Below are 21,059 nucleotides of genomic sequence, written 5' to 3'. Positions count from 1 at the left end.
CAGGTACAACACAAGGGATGAACGACGGTCGTCCACGCTCTGGTGCAGTGGGATGACGCTGATTAAACCACAAAGAAGCTGTAAGGAGGGAGGGATAAGGGGGAGAAGAAGGGGAGGAGAGGAGAGGAGAGGAAAGAAGAGGGAGAGAGAGCGGGGGAGGGAGGGAGAGAAGTAGAAGAGGGAAGAAGGAAAAGAAGTGAGATGGAGAAAATGAAGAAGGGAGAAGCAAACAGGGAGAAATGAAAGAGGGAGGGAGGGAGGGAAATAGGGAAAGAGGGAAATGAGAAGAAGAGGTAGACAAACGTAGACCAATCGGTAGTGGAGAGAAGGAGCAGGAACGAAGGACTTACGAAGGGAGAGAAAGGCGAGAGGGAGAAAAGGGGAACAAGGAGAGAAAACAATTGCAATTGTATTTGAGTGGTATGCAACATATCACCATCAAGATAAGTATACAAAATAAATCAATCAACTCATATATGTAACAGCAACTGAATCAGAAGCGATAGGAATGAGATTAATGGTAATGATAATAATGATAATGATAATAATAATAATTATAATAAAAACAACAACAACAGCGTACTGGAGAGACGCTAACAGAAAACACACCAGAGGAAAATCAACACCCACAACCCCCCACCCCTTCCCCACCAACACCCGCCCGCCCAACCCACACGAACAAAAAAGCAACCAGGTATAGCGTGTCATCATCACCAGCGCCGCAGTAAGTAAGGAGGCCCCAACACAGGACGCACGGACACCTGAACTTAAGCTCAACCACGTGGGACGCTGACGCCCTTTTCTCTCTCTCTCTCTCTCTCTCTCTCTCTCTCTCCTTTCTTTCCTCCCCCTCCCCCTCCCTCTCTCTCATCTTCTTCGGTGGATTTTCAACTTTGCTTGCATGAATTGAACGTTTAGAATAGGACAGAAAAGGAGAAGGAAAGATATAAAAAAAGGAGGAGGAGGAGGAGGAGCTGGTAGAGTAGGAGGAGAAATAGGGGTGGTGAGGAAAGAGGAAGAAGAGGAGTAGGATTATTAGTAGCAGTAGCAGTAGCAGTAGTAGAAGTAGTAGTAAAAGTTGAGTAGAAATTAGAGTAGCAGTAGTAGTAGTAGTAGTACTGGTGGTGGTGGCAGCAGTAGTAGTAGTAGTAGTAGTAGTAGTAGTAGTAGTAGTAGTATAAGCATGAGGAGAAGGAGAAGAGGCGAGAAAAGATAGAGGTTGGTCAGCTGAACAAAGTGGACGGGTTCAAGGTAACACGTTCACACAACTAGCTATTGTCCCAAGGTAGAACAGGGTGACAACACCACTTGATCTGCCACTGATTACCACCAGAATCGCCACTCCCCCTACCCCCAACCCCACACCCTACCTACTCTATGCTGACCCCCACCCCCCACCCCACCCTCCCCAACATACACACTAGGCGCAATACCAGTAGCAGAACCCTTGTAACCTCATACATAGAAGGAGGAGAGGAAGGAGGGGGGGAGGAGGAGGAGGATGGGGGAACCTGGAGGGGGGGAGGGAGGGCTTAGCAAGGTATTGGGATGGGTGGGTGGGTGGGGGGGGGGAGATAGAAGAGAGGTAAGGTAAGCAAAGTAATGGTCTCACATACTTCTTTTTCACCTTCAAACTCTTACCCCCTCCCCCTCCCCCTCTCCCTCTCCCCCTTCTTCTTCTTCTCCCTCTCCCTCCTCCTCCTCTTCCTCCTCCTTCAAATACATCATAAAAAATACATCAACCTCCCCGCGCTACCTGGCCCCTGCCCCTGCCCCTGCCCCTTCCCCATATGAGGTAACGTCCCTTGCCTGTCCCCCTTGCCTGACACGCTCCTGCAGGTGTGCCAAATACAGTTCACTCCCCCCGTGGGCACAAAAGCAAAGGCAGGAGCGCGAGCAGGCAGGCAAGCTAGCAAGCACACCGGTCGGTCGGTCGGTCGGTAGGTAGGTAGGTAGGTAGGCAGCGGACAGCGAAGACGTGACTGTATGCTTGTAACATCCTTGAGTCGATCCAACTGCGGTCGAGGACGAATTCCACCGCGCATTTCATTCCCTTTTTTTTTTTGTCCTATTCCTTCCTTCCTCCTTTAATTTCTTCTTCTTCTGGTTCTTTATTCTTCTCTTTTACTTAGCCATTCTCTTCCACCATCATCTTTTCCTATTCTTATATCGTTGCTTTTCTATTCATTTACCCCCACTTTTTCCCCGCTTCCTCATCCCTCGTTCTCTGTTCCCTTCTCCTTTTTACTCCCCCGAGGTACTCACAGAGCCTTGTCCTTTCAACTTATCCCTTCATCTCTCTCTCTCTCTCTCTCTCTCTCTCTCTCTCTCTCTCTCTCTCTCTCTCTCCCTCTCCCTCTCCCTCTCCCTCTCCCTCTCCCTCTCTCTCTCTTTCTACCTTTTCAATAGTCCTGTCACGCCCTCGCCGCCCCCGTAATCATAACAAGCACCTCGTTAACCAGCGGAAGGCGGCGGAGGACTCGCGCCTTTCCTTGGCGGTGAATGGGCGGACACGACTCCTGGGCTAGGAGGGTGGGGGTGAGGGGAGAGAGGAGAGGGTAGGAGTGAGAAGAGAGAGGAGGGAGTAGGAGTGAGGGGAGACATGAAGGCGTAGGGATGAGGAAAGAGAGGAAGGGATGAGGAAAGAGAGGAGAGGGTAGGGGTGAGGAAAGAGAGGAGGGGGTAGGAGTGACGAGAGAGAGGAGGGGGTAGGGGTGAGGAAAGAGAGGAGGGGGTAGGGGTGAGGAAAGAGAGGAGGGGGTAGGAGTGACGAGAGGAGGAGGTAGGGGTGAGGGGAGAATGAAGGGGGTAGGGGTGAGGGGAAAGTGAAGGGGATAGGGGATAGAGGATAGTGATGGGAGTTGGTAATGGAGGGGTAAGGGTAGAATTGGGGGGAGGGATTAGCTGTAGGGAGTTGGGGAGGGGAGGGGATGGATTAGGTGGGGAGAAGGGGGGGGAGAGAAGGGAGTGTAAGAGAGGGTACGTGGCCCTATTGTGTCACCCTCCCCCTCCCTCCTCCTTGAAGGCCAACGCATGGGGGTAGATGACCGAACGGGATGTAGAATGCAGACATAGGCAGCGAAGGAGGTAAAAAGAGAGAAAGGGGAGAATATGAAGAAATGGGAGAAAAGGGCTGTATAGGGGAAGAAGGAAAGAGAGAAAGAGAAAAAAAGATGCCGTACCGTGAGGGAGTGCCACAGGGTGCCTACCACCAAAGCTAAATCTATACCTAAACTTTCACGTTATAAAAATGATTATAAAGTAAAACGAATAAAATAGCTGTATATAAAAACAGATAATTCATACAAATGCCCCCCCCCCTCCCCTTTTTTCATTTCCTTCTTCTTCCTCCTCCTCCTCTTCGTATCCTATCCTGCAGCTCCGGCCGACGCACGGCACGTACCGAAGGACACCGCGACCCTGCAGGTAAAATAGGACACGCCGAAACCCGAAGAGAGACTCCGGGTGCAAGCTACCAGGCCCAGAAGGACACGGGGTTACCGATAGCCGCCTGTGGTTGCGCTGGGGCGGTTCGGCAGCGGGCGCGCGCGTGGGCGTGAGTGTGAAGACGTGGTTGTGGTTTTGTGTGAGTGTATGGTTGTGTGTGTGTGTATGGTTGTTTGTGTGTGGTTGTTTGTGTTTGTGTGTGTGTGTGTGTGTGTGTGTGTGTGTGTGTGTGTGTGTGTGTGTGTGTGTGTGTGTGAGTGAGTGAGTGAGTGAGTGAGTGAGTGAGTGAGTGAGTGAGAGAGAGAGAGAGTGCGTGTGTTGTATTGTAGGTGTGGCGAGTGTAGCGGGTGCAGTTACTTCACACTGATCATGTAGCTGGTGTAGCAACGGTACAGCTGAAGGGTACCTCTGGCAGGGACTGTAGTAGGTACATACACTACCCAATGCTTTCATCTCTCAGATGGTGAATACAATACACATAAGTGGACATAGACGAGGGAAGGAGGGAGGGAGGATGGCAATAGGAAACAGGAGGAGGTAGTGAGAGGAGAGAACAGGGGAGGAGGGGAAGGGACGGAAGAGAGGGTGATACAGGAGATGAAAATGCAATAGAAGGAAAGAGGGAAAAGCCTAAGAAAGGCGGAGAAGGAAAAGAAGTAAAGGACGGGGAGGGAGGAAAGAAAGAGAAATAGAAAGAGAAAGAGAAAGAGAAAGAGAAAGAGGAGAGGGGAAGGGAGTGAAGGAGAGAAACGGAATGCACATCGCAGCTCACATGTAAGGGAATACGCCAAAGGACAGTCGACTGGGGACTGAGGGTAGGGGGTAAGGGGGGAATGGGGGGTGAAGGGTGAGGGGTTGAAGACGTAGCAGTGTTGCCCTAGATTCTCTTGGCATGCACGTTGAATCCCCCCCCCTCGACACACAGACACACTCTCCCTTGCATAACGGAAAGGTCGTGTCGACTCGCCAACCACCGAACAAGGTCGTCAAAGGTCAACCACCTTGTTTCGCCCTCTCTCTCTCTCTCTCTGTCTGTCTCTCTCTCTCTCTCTCTCTCTCTCTCTCTCTCTCTCTCTCTCTCTCTCTCTCTATGCTACCCTGGTTAGGACAGGTCCCGCGATAACAGCAAGAGATAACGAGCGCTCGTTATCTTGAACACAAAAATATATGACGACCGATACGCCGGGGGCACGGAAAACACCCAAAAAAAAAATTGGAAAGAAAAAAAAAATACAAGATACCTAATCTCTCTCTCTCTCTCTCAAACAATCACCAACGCAATAAAATATAAAAACAATAAAACAACACCCAAACACCGAAAGGGAGAGAGAGAGAGAGAAAGAAAAAACCCGTGTAGCGACAACATCGAAGCGAAAGAAATGAAGAGGCAGTTTGTGTGTGTGTGCCTGGAGCCCCCGAAGGCAGGGCTGCCAACCCTCCCGGCGGAGAGGCTGTAGTTCACATGTACCACACAAGGCCGCGCGCGCAGGGAGGGAGTGAGGGAGTGAGGGACGGACTGACTGACTGACTGACTGACTCGGGACTCTTCACTCGGCTGTATCCTGCTTAGGGCAAGGGGAGGGGGGAGGGGAAGGAAGGGGAGGGGAGGGGAAGAGGAGAGACCGAGAGAGAAGAGAGAGAAAGAGGGGGAGAAAAGAGAAAATAAAGAAAAAGAAGAGACGGAAAAAAAATAACAACAAGACTCAACATCGGAAGCACAAACACACACACGCACACATACCTTCACACGCCCAATTTTTCCAAGCCTCCTTTCACATCCGCACCTTCAAGTCATTTTCAAATTTATCCCTCCCCCTACTATCGTCTCTCCATTCATCCCATCCCATAAGAGCACATTCCCTTCCCTCGGAGTAAAAAGGTCTACGAGGGAGTGAAGAGGATACCCTCTCCCTTCCCCTCCCCTCCCCTCCCCTTGTCCCCTCGACGCCCCTACCCAAACCTACCCCCCCCCCCCTCCACTTCTCTCTCTTCCTCCCTTCTCCCTTCCCTGTACCCTCTACCCCCTATCTCCCACCCCTCACTCCCTCCCCCCCTTCCTTCCTCCTTATCCCCACCATCTCCCCACATCTCTCCCCCGCCCTACATACCCCCCCTCCCCCTTCAGCGGACAAACCATTCAGTGTTCAACATTTTTCTGGCTGATTGCGCGTGGGTGTCAGCTGATGCGGGGAAACGGGTGGGGAGGGGAGGGGGGTAGGGGAAGGGAGCGGAGAACATATGGAGGAGGGAAGAGAGAAAATGCGAGAAAGCAAGGATAATAGGGTGACGAGAGGATGGGCTTTACACAAATAAGAGTGGGGTAGGGGTGGGGATGGGGGGTTGAGGAAGGAGAACCGGGGTATGGACACAAGGGAGTGAGAGGGAGAGAACAAGAAGAAGAACAAGAACACACACACTTGACTCAATAACTTGGCAACTCACCCCCCCTCCCCCTCCTCCTCCATCCCTGCTATAACTGCCCAACATCCAAGTAATTCAATTTAACGCAAGCTGCGACCGGTGAGTCATGCAATACCAATGCCCCCACCCCCACCTCCCTACCCTACCCCTACCCTTCCCACCACAAACATACATACATACGCACAACTAAGAATTACAGTAAATGATGTATGGGGAGGGGTAGGGAAATGAGGGGAGAGGACAGAAGGGGGAAGGGGGTACGGGAGAAGAGTAGAGAGAGAAGGAAAAGAAAGCGAAGAGCAAGAGTGAAAGATAGAGACAGAGAGCAAGAAATAAAAGTTACAAAAAATACTGAAAAACAGACGAGATAAATAAAAGTAACAATAATAATAATAATAATAATAATAATAATAATAATAATAAAATAAATAAAAACAGCGTTAAAGTCTCCCGTTAAGAGGCCACCAGCAGCAGCGTGTGCGCACGAGGGTCGATACTGGATACGAGATGGGGAGAAATCTGCATTTTTAAGGTAGGGGGGAGGGGAGGGGATGGGGAGGGGAGTGCGAGAGTAAATGAAATGAGGGACTGAGCGAAGAGAAAGTGAGAAAAAAGGCTGATGAATATATACTGGGTTAGGTGTGTGTGTGTTGAGTGTTGAGTGTATGTGTATGTGTATGTGTATGTGTATGTGTATGTATATGTGTGTGTGTGCGTGTGTGTGTGGGGGGGGGTTGTGTGTGTGGGGGGGGGTTGCGTGTGTGTGTGGGGTTGCGTGTGTGTGTGGGGTTGTGTGTGTGTGTGGGGTTGTGTGTGTGTATGTGTATGTGCGTGTGTGTATGTGTATGTGCGTGTGTGTGGGGGGTTGTGTGTGTGGGGGGGGTTGTGTGTGTGGGGGGGGTTGTGTGTGTGTGTGGGGTTGTGTGTGTGTGTGGGGTTGTGTGTGTGTGTGTGTGTGTGTGTGTGTGTGTGTGTGTGTGTGTGTGTGTGTGTGTGTGTGTGTGCGTGCGTGTGTGAGTACCCATGGATGTATTTGATTACACTTGTGTATTCAAGGGATGAGGGGGAGGGGAAGGGAATGGAAGAGAGGGAGGGAGGGAGAGAAGGATAGGATATGAGAGAGAGCCAAAGAATCCGCCTTGGGGAACCACCGCGCGGGGAGAAAGCTCGCTCTGCGAAGGAATGAGCGAAAGAGAGAGGGAGAAAGAGAGGGTTGGGGGAAGGGGCAGGGGAAGGGGAGGGTGTGCAGGACTTGGCAACTGTGCACAGGAGACTGAGAGAGGTCTTCAACTGACCTGGCAACTGTGTGGTCATCATGGAGTGGAAGTGTGAGTGTGTGTGTGGGGGGGAGGGGGGGGGAGTTTAATAACAAGATATAAAACTCGGCAGGTTTTGTATCACGCCGGCCTGCCGCCGACGCCTCCTCCATCTATTTTGTCTCTCTCTCTCTTATCTTCCTTATAACTCCGTTTTCCATTTCCCTTTTCTTTTCTTTTCCATTACATTGCCTTTTCTTCCTATCCCCATCCCCATCCCCATCCTTCTCCACCTACTACTACTAATACTTCTTCTTTATCTTCTTGTCCTCCTCCTCCTCTACCCCGAACGTCCTCAGGGATATTATTCCGACCTTGAGGAAGGAAGATGGCGACACGACCCTCTTGGGAGAAAGAATTCAAAATTCAAGACTGAGAACAAGCAGGAGAGGGAAGGGAGGGGAGGGGAGGGGAGGGGGTAGAGAAAGTGGTAGCGAGGGGGGGAGGGGTTAAGGAAACGCGGAAAAGGCTGGAACGAGAGAGAGAGAGAGAGAGAAAGAGAATAAGGGAAAGAGTAAAATCCGTCCTTTTTACCTCCCTTCCCTGAGGTTCCCCTGAGTCAGTCTGGGCAGTCCTTACTGAGGCGTCCTTGTACACTGGGGGCTCAACGCCAGGAAGAGGGAAGGGAGGGGAGGGGAGGGGCGGAGATAACCCCCCCCTCCCTTGCCTGCCTGCCTACCTCCGTGCTTGCTTGCTTGCTTGCTTGCTTGCTTGCCCTCCTCCAGCCTTCCGACCTTATCTCACAAGTCTCCGCTCGCGAATAAACCTTCCCGTTATATTTCAATGCATGCAGGATACCTATCAGTAATACCAAGTAGTAATAAACAATCATCCAAAATAAAACACAAACGTGAACCTAAACATACGTTCAAACATATAAGGAGACGATTCTCAGATCACTGATTCCTTTTTTTTCTATCTTAGGAAGGGAAACGGAGTCCTCTATCGCCCCCACCTACAATAGCCCCCCCCCCAACCTCCATGGCCTTTCTTTCCCTCCTTCCCTCCCTCTTTAATTTCTTCCCTTATCCACTCCTCCCCCCTCCACTCTAATCTTTCTCCTCCCGCTCCACAGAGAGATTACGACACAACTACCTGCCTTTGAATCCTAACTTCTGTCCCTCGCATGCCTTCCTCCCTCCCTCCTTCCCTCCCTCCCTCATCCTTCCCTCGCTTGTGGACGATAGACATCCTACAACTCTACACCCCCTTCCTTCCCATCTTCATCCCCCCTCCCCATCCCCTCCCCTCCTCCCCCGCTAAGAGCACCTTTCTTTCTTCGCCTTCTCTCGACGCGGGTCTCTCCTCTCCTCCCGTCCCTAACACCCGGATCTCGGGTGAAACTTGGGGTCGTCTCGCAGCACATATGGATGAGGTCAGCGGCGACATCGTATCAAACCCTCCGACGGCCTATAGTATGTGTACGCTACACACGTGTAGAAATGTATTAGTACAAGAACCAGCTTGTACAAATAAATAAATAAATAAATATATATATATGTATATATATATATATATATATATATATATAGAGAGAGAGAGAGAGAGAGAGAGAGAGAGAGAGAGAGAATGAGAGGAGAGAGTGGGATGCGAGGGTACAGAGGGTACACCTATGGGGACGAGGAGGGTAAAGGACAATATCATACAAGGGCACACTGGGCAGGCCAAGGGGGCAGAAAGAAGGGCATGGAACAAATCCAAGTTCAGTTCAGGAGGTGGCATGAAAAGAGGGGGGGGAGGCGTAAGGGGAGCGAGAAAGACTATAGAGGGATGGAGGGCGGGGGGAAAGAGCGAGAGGGAGTGAAAGATACTAAGGAGAGAAGAGGGAAGAGAGAGGAGAGGAGAGAAAGAGAGGAAGGGAGAGAGAGTGGGGGGGTGGATGAAGCAGGCTGGTAAAGCTATCTGCACCAGGTCCCAGCGCATGACAAAAACACTCCTGCGAGCGTTAGAAATCTCTTCGTCCTCCCTCCCCCTTACCCCCCTTCCCCACCCCTGCCCCTGCCCCTCTCATCACCTTCATGTCGGCCGCACTATTATTCTACTTCCTCAGCCGTGTCTGCCCTCGACACCATACTTCACCATACATACACACGCTACAGGGTGAATTTTCAGACGCGCGTCCCGGTCCCCAAAGGGACTCCAGCGAGAAGTCCAGAAGGAAGTGACATAGAATTTGAAAATAATTGTAGTCCTGATTTTATACTTATTTTGCTCAGCCCGAGAGCCTCTTTTCAAACAAGATAATAAATGCAAAGGCAAATGCAAACACACATACACACACGAGAGAGAAAACAAAATACACAAAAACAAAACATACTAAAAGTATACAAACAACGGAAACAAAAAAAAAAAATAACGCAAATGGAAGAACATGAAAGCCCCGGGGCACCACCGTCCCGTCTCCCTTCCACCACCACACTTGTCTCCCCCCCCCCTCCCCCCCTCATGCCACAGCACTGCCAGCTACAGCCACCAGCCAGCCAGCCAGCCAGGCAAGGCGCCCGAAAACGACAGGCCAGGAAACTCGTCGCCTTATCAGCAACGGAAGCCTAGAGTCTGTCTCCTCGTAACCGCCGCCCTGTCTGCTCTCGCCAGCTCGCATGCTTGCTTGCTTGCTTGCTTGGTCTACCTGAGGCAAGCAAGAGGCGATGATGGCAGGCGAAGTAGAAGCGCCACTTCTCATAGTTGTCTAAGAGAGAAACATATATATTCACAGGAAGAAGAGGAGGAGGAGGAGGAGGAGGAGGAGGAGGAGGAGGAGGAGGAGGAGGAGGAGGAGGAGGAGGAGGAGTAGGAGTAGGAGTAGGAGGGAGGGGGGGGTAAGGCGGCACCTGGTTCCTATGGCGAGTGAGAGTGGGTGAGAGTGAGAGCACCAGGCCCAACCACGTGAGAGTGAGAGTGAGCCCTCCCTCCCTCCCTCCCTCCTCCTCCCTCATTACCTACTACGGCCTCGTCCACCCCCCCACCCCCACCCCCTATCACCTACATCCTTCCTCTTCTCCCTGGATGGAATACGAAAGAATGGAAGATTTTGGAAAGGAGCTCCCGTCTATCTCGATCAAATATGAAATGTCACTACGCTGACTTATTGATAAGATTGGGAAATTAATGTTAGAATATAAATACCAATTCCTTTGAGTGAATAATATAATACCACTGACAATGACATAAACAAAATGCTTTTATTTAAATAAACCTTGTCTCTGTTTAGTCACATTCCTCTAATATAAATGACTTGTTATGTTGGCTTTCCATCAATACTATATGCCACTTTATCATCTGACTATCAGCTTAGATAATGCAAAGTTGCAAGCCTACTTTTGCACATGATCAAACACCCTCGCCTCGCTCGTCCTAACGTGCTGAGCTCATCTCGACGTATCCATCAACAGACAAACATCCTTTTGACAACTTATGTAACTTTAACTGTGCGTTTATGTGTACGTCATATACATATACATACATACTTACACACACTGTGTATGTATATACATATGCATGTGGGTTTGTATTCTCATATTCATATGTATACAAGCTGTGCTTATGTATACAGATATATATTCATAGTTGTATGTATTCACTAGTGAATGTATGGGCATATGAATATAAATGTATGTCTAAACATAAACATGAACATATACCTATTCATATAAATATATACATGTGTATATGTATACATGTATATATTTATATATGTATATATATATATGTACACATGTATAAATATACATATAAATATAAAAATCCTTATATGTACATAAAAAATCCCTCTTTCTCTGTTTATAAAAATATAAATGATTAAATAAATATATATATATGTATATAATATTTATATACATATATATATATGTAAATATATGTATACATGTAAATATATGTATATAGATATATATGTCTAATAACGAAACAATTTAACCAAGTACTTCCACATATTCAATGATCAAACTGCCTCATCTCCCACTATTTAACAATTCACTGAAACTGCTGTTGTTGGATCGTTTAGCACAACCTGTAGCTCATGCCAATGGAGATGATTTACAAACATGATAGAGCACCTAGAGCAGGCGAACACAACACAAGGCTAGAGAGAGAGAACACCTGCTCGTCCCTGGGACACACACACACACATGCTCAATCCCCCCTGGGGTAGTAATTCAGGGCTACTTGTTCAAAACCAAAAGAGCCAAGCCATTATAAGACATTATAAAAATAGGAATTCGCCGCAGTGGTTTATCTATTAAGTCCAATAGTTTCCTCTTGGTTATCTCGCTGACATGCAAAGCTACTAGTGAAGGAAGGCAGTTCCACAACGTGAAATGACATGAGATGATAAATAATGACTTAGCAACCATCTCTATCCAGCCCAAAAGAAGTGTCAGTCAGCGTTTTACATTTAGGCCCCTACGATAGAAAGGTCTCGACTCAGCGACAAATCAGCATTATCCCTGATTACCAATCTCGCCAGCGACATCAACACTCAGCACGTCATTCCCGACGCACAAACAACTCCACAGCTTCATCATCTGTGTCGCATCTGGGCATCTGGGCGCGGAGGAGATCCGTGTCTTCTCTCCCGAGCAGCATCCGAAAGAGGGCTTCGGTGCCACGAGACGAGAAAGTGATGGTGTGGGCACCCGTGTCAGGAGGAGGAGGAGGAGGAGGAGGAGGAGGAGGAGGAGGAGGAGGAGGAGGAGGAGGAGGAGGAGGAGGAGGAAGAGGAGGGGACAGGGGCAAGAGCCTGGCATGGGAGGTTGGTTGGGGGGAGGGAGGAGGGAGAGAGGGAGAGAAAGAAAGAAAAAGAAAGAAAAGAGAGAGAGAGAGAGAGAGAGAGAGAGAGAGAGAGAGAGAGAGAGAGAGAGAGAGAGAGAGAGAGAGAGAGAGAGAGAGAGAGAGAGAGAGAGAGAGAGAGAGCAAGAAGAGATGATATGAGGGAGGAGGTGGTGGACTGGATGCAACGTTTCTCTTTGGCGAGAGCGAGCGGCCAAGCTCAGAAAAAGTTGCTGGTGAATTCTCTACCCTGTTCCATTTAAGCATTTTCCAGATCTTCCTCTTCCGTCCCTCTCTTCCTCTGTTTCGTTGCGAGGCGAAGGCCTGGCTGACTGGCTGGCTGGCACTTCCGGACAATAACTCAAAGGGGGGGGGGGATAGAATGTATCCTCTCGCTTAGCATCCTTGATCACATATTTACCTCCAGAACAGAGATCAGTATCGCAAGCCTGAGGGGGAAAAGTGCACGCCAATGCAAAAGAAAGTCCCGTGTCATCATCGCCAGCCTCGCAAACACACACACACACACACCACCCTCCCTCCACCAGCACAGACACCAGTCAGTCGCCAGCCACTCTGAACTAGAATGAAAACTTACAGACAATCCCAGCGTTTCACAGACGAAGTAAAGTGTGATATCAGAACTCACGTAATACAAAATAAACAATCACGTCTTTTCATTTTCTATCATTCAATCTCATTTGCAACATGTATTTCAAGTCAGCAACATCTCACGCCAGACTCTCGGACCACTGGCACCACCAAAACAAGACTTCATCAGCACGAAACGAGCTGATCCTATAGATGAATTCAGATTCGACAATACAAAACAGCTACAATATGTTATTCCACGCCAAAGTCTTTAGCTAAGCAGAGTTCATACCAAAATTGTTATTATTTTCTTCAAATCAACAAAAAAAGGTATCCGGTAACAAAACAGAATCACGAAGTAAATAAACATTCGCTCATTCCAACTGCAGACTAAACACGTGACGTAAATTCGAATGGCTCATCGCATCGATTTGAACTGCAGAGCTTACTCATCCTTGGATATATATTTACATTTTAAGTCACGACCGCTTTGCTCTCTCACGGTTTCCAAATCACAAAGAACGGCAATCCGTAACGTAATAGGTTCAACCATCATTATTATGGGTCTTAACACAGAATTAAACATATATCAACACTTAACAGCCTAAATAGACAAGGTAATGAAAAGAACTTACAAAAAAAATAAAGTCACAAAAGTAACAAATACACCCCAAAAAAATGAAGACAAATGTGTCACAGAGTTTAAAATATAAGTTAAAAAAAAAAAAAAGTTACAGAAAATTGAACGAGTCAGAGTCTAATATTTGAGGGCATCAGGACACCGCCTTGAGGCACACAGGAGGCACAGCCACATGTCTTGGGGGTTGGATTTCAAAGTTGCATTAAGTCGCCACACAAAAAATATAGTAAACACACGTAGGTAGATGTGCAGGGAAAGTCCTTACGGTGTGTTGATAAAAGGGTCACAGGTCGATGCAGGTTAGTAGGAGTAAAAGCAGCTCTCGCACATGAATTGGGTTAAAGAAAGTGAAACCCTCGAGAAAAGTGAAACACACACACACACACACACCCAAACTCCCATACAGATATAACAAATGGAAATATGAAACCACTCGCGTACACAGACAGAGTTACACATCTACCCAAGGGAAGGAGAAAGCACCCACCGATCTACACATGAAATCAGACAGAATAAAACACAGAAAAGATAAGTCAAAGAAGAGTCAAAAACAAGTTTGGTAATCTTACGTCGGCATGTAGTTCGAGTAGGCCCGGATCTTGTGCTATACCAGGAGACATCACGAAGACTGTGCAAGTTACCACTGTAGGGGGTTTCTGAAGGTGTATTCGCAACGTAACACACACACACTATTTAGCCACTGATCTTCACACTTATGAGATAATATCACAACACGTGCAAGTCGGCTCTGTTATACAAAAATGCACTCCTTCAAAAAAAAATTTAGTCGTCGAAGTCTCTCTCTCTCTCTCTTGGTAGTTAAAAACAACAAGCTGTAGACTGTATTCCCTCAGGCGTATAGACCCAATCACTGACGTACCTTATACAGGCCAGAATCTAACATTATTTTTCACTGTACAAGGACTTAAATTCTGACGCAAACGACCGTGCTTTCGTGTGTATACAGCTCGGCGCCTGTTGTCCCACTAAGTGTTTCGCTGGCAAAGTCGCTCTTGACATATACACACAAACCACACGCCAAGGAGCCCCGCCCCGCCGCGCTGATTGGCTGGCGCGAGCAGGGCTACCAACCCGCACCCACGTGATGCGCGGGACTACCGGTATTTGCGATTAATAGTGTCCTTTTGTGCGCCTCTTAGGAAACATGTGCAGTTGCGCGACGGACGGGGCGGGAGGCCGGCCATGGTTCAGCTCCAATATTTCTGCTCTTGCAGAAGCTTGCACAGAAGCAAAATAAATATGGATTTATATAGAGAAATATATACCTATAGATATATATATAGAGAGAGAGAGATAGAGATATGGGTATAGTGTACAGTTTAGGTATTTATTGTAAAAGGTGGTATGTATCTCATCATGAATATTTAGTATCCTCTTTCTCTCCCTATATATATATATATATATATATATATATATATATATATATATATATATATATGTATATATATGTATATGTATATATATATATATATATATATGTATAAATATAAATATAAATATAAATATAAATATAAATATTTATATTCACTATAATAAGTTTTGCCATATAATAATCATTAAGTGATTGCATCAAAATAAATTATCATTCAATACGATAAAATGCATGGCAACTGAAAATGACCATGTGCGTGCGTGAATGTGTTTGTCGGGGTGGGTTGAGTGTGTACGGTAAATTGAGTAATTAAACAGCACTGCTATTGAACCTATAAAAAAATTCCATTACATTTTGGAAACTTCTAATGCTACCTTATATTTTAACACCAAATGAATATAACCATTGAAATATGTAGACGATGACAGAGAGAGAGAGAGAGAGAGAGAGAGAGAGAGAGAGAGAGAGAGAGAGAGAGAGAGAGAGAGAGAGAGAGAGAGAGAGAGAGAGAGAGAGAGAGATCTGCTAAACTACACTTAACATTTTAAGTTGCCAAGATAATAAAAAAAATACTAAACCTTGATCATAATGAAACCAGCCTGTGAAAGCGATGTGTGTGTGTGTGTGTGTGTGTGTGTGTGTGTGTGTGTGTGTGTGTGTGTGTGTGTGTGTGTGTGTGTGTGTGTGTGTGTGTGTGTGTGTGTGTGCACGATTTTCAACTTACTATACATGTTTCATTTCCATTTTATTTCTCTCTCTTCCCCTTTCTTACCCTCCCCTCCCCATTTTCTTGTCTTTTATTACATTTTATCTCAATTTATTTTTCCTCTCTCTCTCTCTCTCTCTCTCTCCCTCTCTCTGCCTCCCTCTCCCTCTCTCTCTCTCTCCTTCTCCCTCTCTCTCTCCCTCTCCCCCTCTCTCCTTCCCCCTCCCCCTCCCTCATTCTCCCTCCCCCTCTCCCCCCCCCCCTCTCTCTCCCTCTCCCTCCCCCTCCCTCTCCCTCTCTCTCCCCCCTCCCCCTCCCCCTCTCCTTCTCCTTCTCCCCCTCTCTCTCTCCTTCTCCCCCTCTCCCTCTCTCTTTCTCTCCCATATATTCAATGCTGCAACAGAAGCTTATCCTAACTTGGCTTCCTGGACGCGCGGTGGCGAGCCTAATGTTACGTCACACTTCCTGGTGTTTGTAGCTCGCTGGGGAGGGCGAAGGTTAACCCTTTAATGGGGGGGAGGAGGGGGGGAAGGGGGAGGGAGGAAGGAGGGGGGGAAGGGAGAGAGAGGAGGGTGAGAAGGGGGAGGGAGAGGGAGGAAGGAGGGAAGGGGAGAGGAGGGAGGGAGGAAGGAGGGAAGGGGAGGGGAGAGGAGGGAGGGAGGAGGAAGGAGAAGGAGAGGGAGAGGAAGAAGGGGGAGGGTGGGGATGGGATAAGGAAGAAAAGAGAATGGGGAGAGATGGAGAAAGTAAGAGGAAGAAGAGGAAGAAGAGGGAGAGAGGGAGGGAGAGACAGAGATAGCAAGAGCAAGCAAACAAGCGAGCGAGAGAAAGAGCAAATAAGAGGAAATGGGAAAATAAATAAAATCTCCACCAAGACCATTAATAACCGCCTAAGAAAGAGATACGATACACCTGACGCCAAGAAACACGTGGAAAGATTATAACAAACCAAAGGACATCAACAGCTGCCCCTCCTAACCTAACCTAACCTATCCCAATGCCACCCCCTCCCTTCCTCTACATTTGCAGGCCCTCCCTCCATCCTACCATCCTTCACATCCTCCCTCAGCCTGCCTCCATTCCTCCTCCTCCTCCCCTCTTCACTCTCTCCCTCTCTCTCTCCCCCATTTATCTGCCCTTCTCTCTCTCTCTCTCTCTCTCTCTCTCTCTCTCTCTCTCTCTCTCTCTCTCTCTCTCTCTCTCTCTCTCTCACTCACTCACTCCACCATCCCTTTTCCCCCTCCCCTCCCCTCCCTCTCCCTCTTCTTCCCCTCCCCTCCCTCCCCCTCCACCATCCCTCTTCCCCCTCCCCCTTCCCTCCCTCCCTCTCCTCCCCCTACCCCTCTCCCCCCATATCCTCCTCCCTCCCTACTTCATATCCCCCCCTCCCTCGCCAAAGCAAACACAACAGTACTGGCGACCGGGAGAGGAATGCAAGCAAGCAAGCATGCAACCCACTCATCAGGTGTTCCTTCTTCGGCTGCCCGGCCAAGGTGCTTTTGTTCCACTGGTTCCACGGGGGAGGATATGGATGGAAAGGGCAGTGTTACACGGAGTTTCAATGGGTGTGTGTGTGTTCTGTACTGAGAGAGGGGGATATGGGAGATGTAGAGGTTGGTTAAGAAAGTGTGCGTTAGATTAGGATTCGTTTAATCTCTTTCATTTTCTTTTTTTTATCTTTCTATCATTTCATCTCTGTCTGTCTGCCTGTCTGTTTGTCTCTCTCCCCCCTCCCTCCCTCTCCTCTCTCCTCTCTCTCTCTCTCACACACACACACAAAGCCTTATTGTACGGTAAATCCAGCATGTACTATATATCAACCTATAGCCAACAATAAAAATAATCCCAAATGCAGGTGAGGTATTAAGACAAACAGACATAAACATTGTTCGGAAACAAATACCCTGAGATTGGAGCATGAGGCGTCAGGTCAAAGGTTTATTTGTTTATAAACAGAACCTAGGTTTAACATGTGACCTTCCATGGTACGGGCGTGCATTGGTGTGTTTGTTTGTGTGTGCGTGCGCGTGCGCGTGCGCGTGCGTGCTTGTGTATATGTGTGTATGTGTGTGTGTGTGTGTGTGTGTATGTGTGTGTATGTGTGTGTGTGTGTGTGTGTGTGTGTGTGTGTGTGTGTGTGTGTGTGTGTGTGTGTGTGTGTGTGTGTGTGTGTGTGTGTGTGTGTGCGTAGGAACCACCATCCTTCACTACGGAACGTGATTGGTTGTTAGTGTGAATGCAAGGGAGAAAAAACAACTGTCAAGAGTGAAATGAAATAAGTAGGTGAGTGGGTGGGTGGGTGGAGAGATTGAGAGTGAGCGAGTTTGTGAATAATGATAAGAGTAGGAGTAAGAGTAGGCGTGAAAGTGTGAGAGTGAGAGTGAGAGTGAGAGTGAGAGACTGCGTGAAAGTCGAGCGAGTTTGGGAATAATGATAATGGTATGGGTATGGGTAAGGGCAAGAGTGAGAGTAAGCGAGAGCGTCAAAGAAGGAGTGAAAGTGCGTTCGTGAGAGAGAGATAGGGGGGAGGGAGGGAGGAAGAGGGAGAGTGAGAGATAGTGAGAGTGAGAAGAGAGAGAGAGAGAGAGAGAGAGAGAGAGAGAGAGAGAGAGAGAGAGAGAGAGAGAGAGAGAGAGAGAGAGAGAGAGAGAGAGAGAGAGAGAGAGAGAGAGAGAGAGAGAGAGAGAGAGAGAGAGAGAGAGAGCGTAGCCTAACACAGGTGCCAAATGACAGGATGCGTCACTGTAATTCACGGTTCGCCGCCTGACCAAATCACAGTGTTGAATAGTACAGAGACCACGACTTTGAATGAAGTCTTTATTGAATAAATAAAAAAAAAACTTTTAATATGATAAATCACAATAGCTTGGCTATATTTTATTGGTAATTGATACGTAATAAATAATATTGTTTTGTTTGCATGTCTGCTAATGAGGTAACTCGACAAAAGTAATAATTAGTATCCAGCGTGCGTGAGAAAAGAGTAAATATGTTTTGCATAATTTCAGTGGTCGCCTTGTCTGAATTCTAACGAGCTTAGACGCTACTCTTAGTTAAATATCCCCGAAAATCAACTTTTACACATGGATTTAAGTCTTTTTTTCACCGATTTGTAAAAAAAAGAGAGACACAACTCGCTTCCTTACGTGTGATTTACACTTTCCTTTATTATAGAAACTAAACCACAGGATAATTCACGAGAGTTTCACAAATAGGCTCCTTCCTATCCCCGTCTCTATCCCTGACTACAGACGGACCCGGATACAAGCAAGGCTGTGTGTGTATGAATATGTGTGTGCATGTGCGTGTGTGTATGTGTGTGTGAGTGTGAGTGAGTGAATGTATGCGAGTGAGTGTGTGTGTCTGTTCGGTGGTTGTTGGTCGGTGGCGGTGGCGAAGGGTGGCGGGGGACGGCGGAACAGTTGGCACCCCTGGGAGGAGACTCGACAACTTAACTCGAGTGGGCGGGGCGTAATGTGTGTGGTAGTGACGTCACGGTTTCCCGCTCCCTTCAAACGCGACGAATTTTATTCATTGAAGTGCTGTAGGGAGGGTGTGTGTGCGTGTGCGTGTGTATGCGTAAGGGGGAAAAGGAAGAGAAGGCAGGAAGGAAAAAGGGGAAGAGAGAAGGAGGGCATGGGAAATGAGAGACGGAAGGATGAAAAAAAAGGAAAAGATCGGAGAGAGAAAGAGAGAGGGAAGGGACATTTGTAGCCGTGAAGAAGAATAAAATCGAGGTGCTATGACGATCTTCCGAGATGGAAGTTGAGGGACTGCCTGACCTTGGAACTCCCCGTGCACCCCCACCCAACCCCCACCTCTACCTCCCCTCCCACCCCCACCCCAACCCCCACCACCGACCCCACCCCAACCCCCACCACCGACCCCATCCCCTCCCCTCCCCACTCCAGCCCCACCACCGACCCCACCCCACCCCTCCCCTTCCCCTCCTATCCTCGAGCTCCCAAAGACGCCCTCCCCCCCCTTCTCCTTGGCATCCTCTCCCTCCTTTACCCCCTTCGCGTGTACACTCAGATTCCGTCCTAACACAACACTTCAATTCTGACGCACGGAGAAAGTTACTGTTATATGCAGACTAACATACTTGCATACATATATACATACATCTCTTCATCCATACATACATGCATACATATATACATACATCCATGCATCTCTTCATCTATACATACATGCATACATATATACATACATCCATACATCTCTTCATCTATACATACATGCATACATATAAACATACATAAACACGCACACACAATAAGCAGAATGTGTGTATTTGAGAAGTACATACATGATATATATACATGTTCTACTTCCCAACAATGAACATCCATTTGTTATTTCTACGCATAACCCGCCCTGTCAGATGTAACACATGTGCCAATACATATGTAACGTATCCATTGGATGCTAATAACACTGTCAGGATTCAATGCCAGCTTCACAAAACCAACGCTAACCTTACTTTGGATAACACATGTTCTTGAGTCAATAATAAAGAGAAAATTAATGAATAATCAGATTAATTAGTAACTATGTAAATCTATATCATTCTCTTTCTTTCACAGTCCTACTTCTTTTATTATTTATTATCTAGATAGGTAGATAATGTGTGTGTGTGTGTGTGTGTGAGAGAGAGAGAGAGAGAGAGAGAGAGAGAGAGAGAGAGAGAGAGAGAGAGAGAGAGAGAGAGAGAGAGGGAGAGAGGAGAGAGAGAGAGGGGGGGGGGGGGGGGAGGGAGATGGAGAGAGGGAGAGAGGGAGAGAGAGAGAGAGAGAGAGAGAGAGAGAGAGAGAGAGAGAGAGAGAGAGAGAGAGAGAGAGAGAGAGAGAGAGAGAGAGAGGAGAGAGAGAGAGAGGGGGGGGGAGGGAGATGGAGATGGAGAGAAAGAGAGAGAGAGAGTGTGTGTGTGTGTGTGTGTGTGTGTGTGCGTAGGAACCACCATCCTTCACTACGGAACGTGATTGGTTGTTAGTGTGAATGCAAGGGAGAAAAAACAACTGTCAAGAGTGAAATGAAATAAGTAGGTGAGTGGGTGGATGGGTGGAGAGATTGAGAGTGAGCGAGTTTGTGAATAATGATAAGGGTAAGAGTAAGAGTAAGAGTAGGAGTAAGAGTAAGCGTGAAAGTGCGTTCGTGTGAGTGAGAGTGAGAGAGACTGCGTGAAAGTCGAGCGAGTTTGGGAATAATGATAATGGTATGGGTATGGGTAAGGCCAAGAGTGAGAGTAAGCGAGAGCGTCAAAGAAGGAGTGAAAGTGCGTTCGTGAGAGAGAGATAGGGGGGAGGGAGGAAGAGGAAGAGGGAGAGGGAGAGGGAGAGGGAGAGATAGTGAGAGTGAGAAAAGAGAGAGAAAGAGAGAGAGAGAGAGAGAGAGAGAGAGAGAGAGAGAGAGAGAGAGAGAGAGAGAGAGAGAGAGAGAGAGAGAGAGACGAGAGCGCGCCCCGGAGATGAGAGCTGACGTTGCGGAGCGAGAGAGCGAGAGAGCGTAGCCTAACACATGTGCCAAATGGAACATGATGCGTCATGTATTCACGGTTCGCCGCCTGCACTGACCAAATCACAGGTTGGAAAGTACAGAGACCACGACTTTGTATGAAGTCTTTATTGAATAAATAAAAAAAAAAATTTAATATGATAAATCACAATAGCTTGGCTATATTTTATTGGTAATTTATAGTAATAAATAATATTGTTTTGTCTTGCATGTCTGCTAATGAGGGTAACTCGGACAAAGTAATAATTAGTAACCAGCGTG

General features: G+C 47.6%; 1 protein-coding gene across 2 annotated transcripts in view; it reads right to left on the bottom strand.

The window, feature by feature from the left end:
* Nucleotides 1-21,059, bottom strand: part of LOC147470412 (uncharacterized) — an 82,399-nt gene that overhangs the window by 11,092 nt on the left and 50,248 nt on the right. Inside the window, exon 1 of one of the 2 annotated variants that reach the window (XM_086544774.1) lies at nucleotides 13,752-14,200. The exons of the other annotated variant lie outside the window; for it this stretch is intronic. Within the exon in view, the coding sequence (XP_086400900.1) occupies nucleotides 13,752-13,802 (51 nt within the window). The 5' untranslated portion in view covers nucleotides 13,803-14,200. Of the gene's footprint in view, nucleotides 1-13,751; nucleotides 14,201-21,059 lie in introns of those variants that run through there. 2 annotated transcript variants of the gene reach the window in all.

The sequence above is a fragment of the Penaeus japonicus genome, unplaced genomic scaffold, assembly GCF_977035675.1.
Source record: "Penaeus japonicus unplaced genomic scaffold, GWHDUDI00000001_assembly GWHDUDI00000015, whole genome shotgun sequence".
In the NCBI taxonomy this organism is placed as follows: Eukaryota; Metazoa; Arthropoda; class Malacostraca; order Decapoda; family Penaeidae; genus Penaeus; species Penaeus japonicus.
Note: the sequence above shows the minus strand (reverse complement) of the source record. Positions and strands in the feature narration are given on the sequence as shown.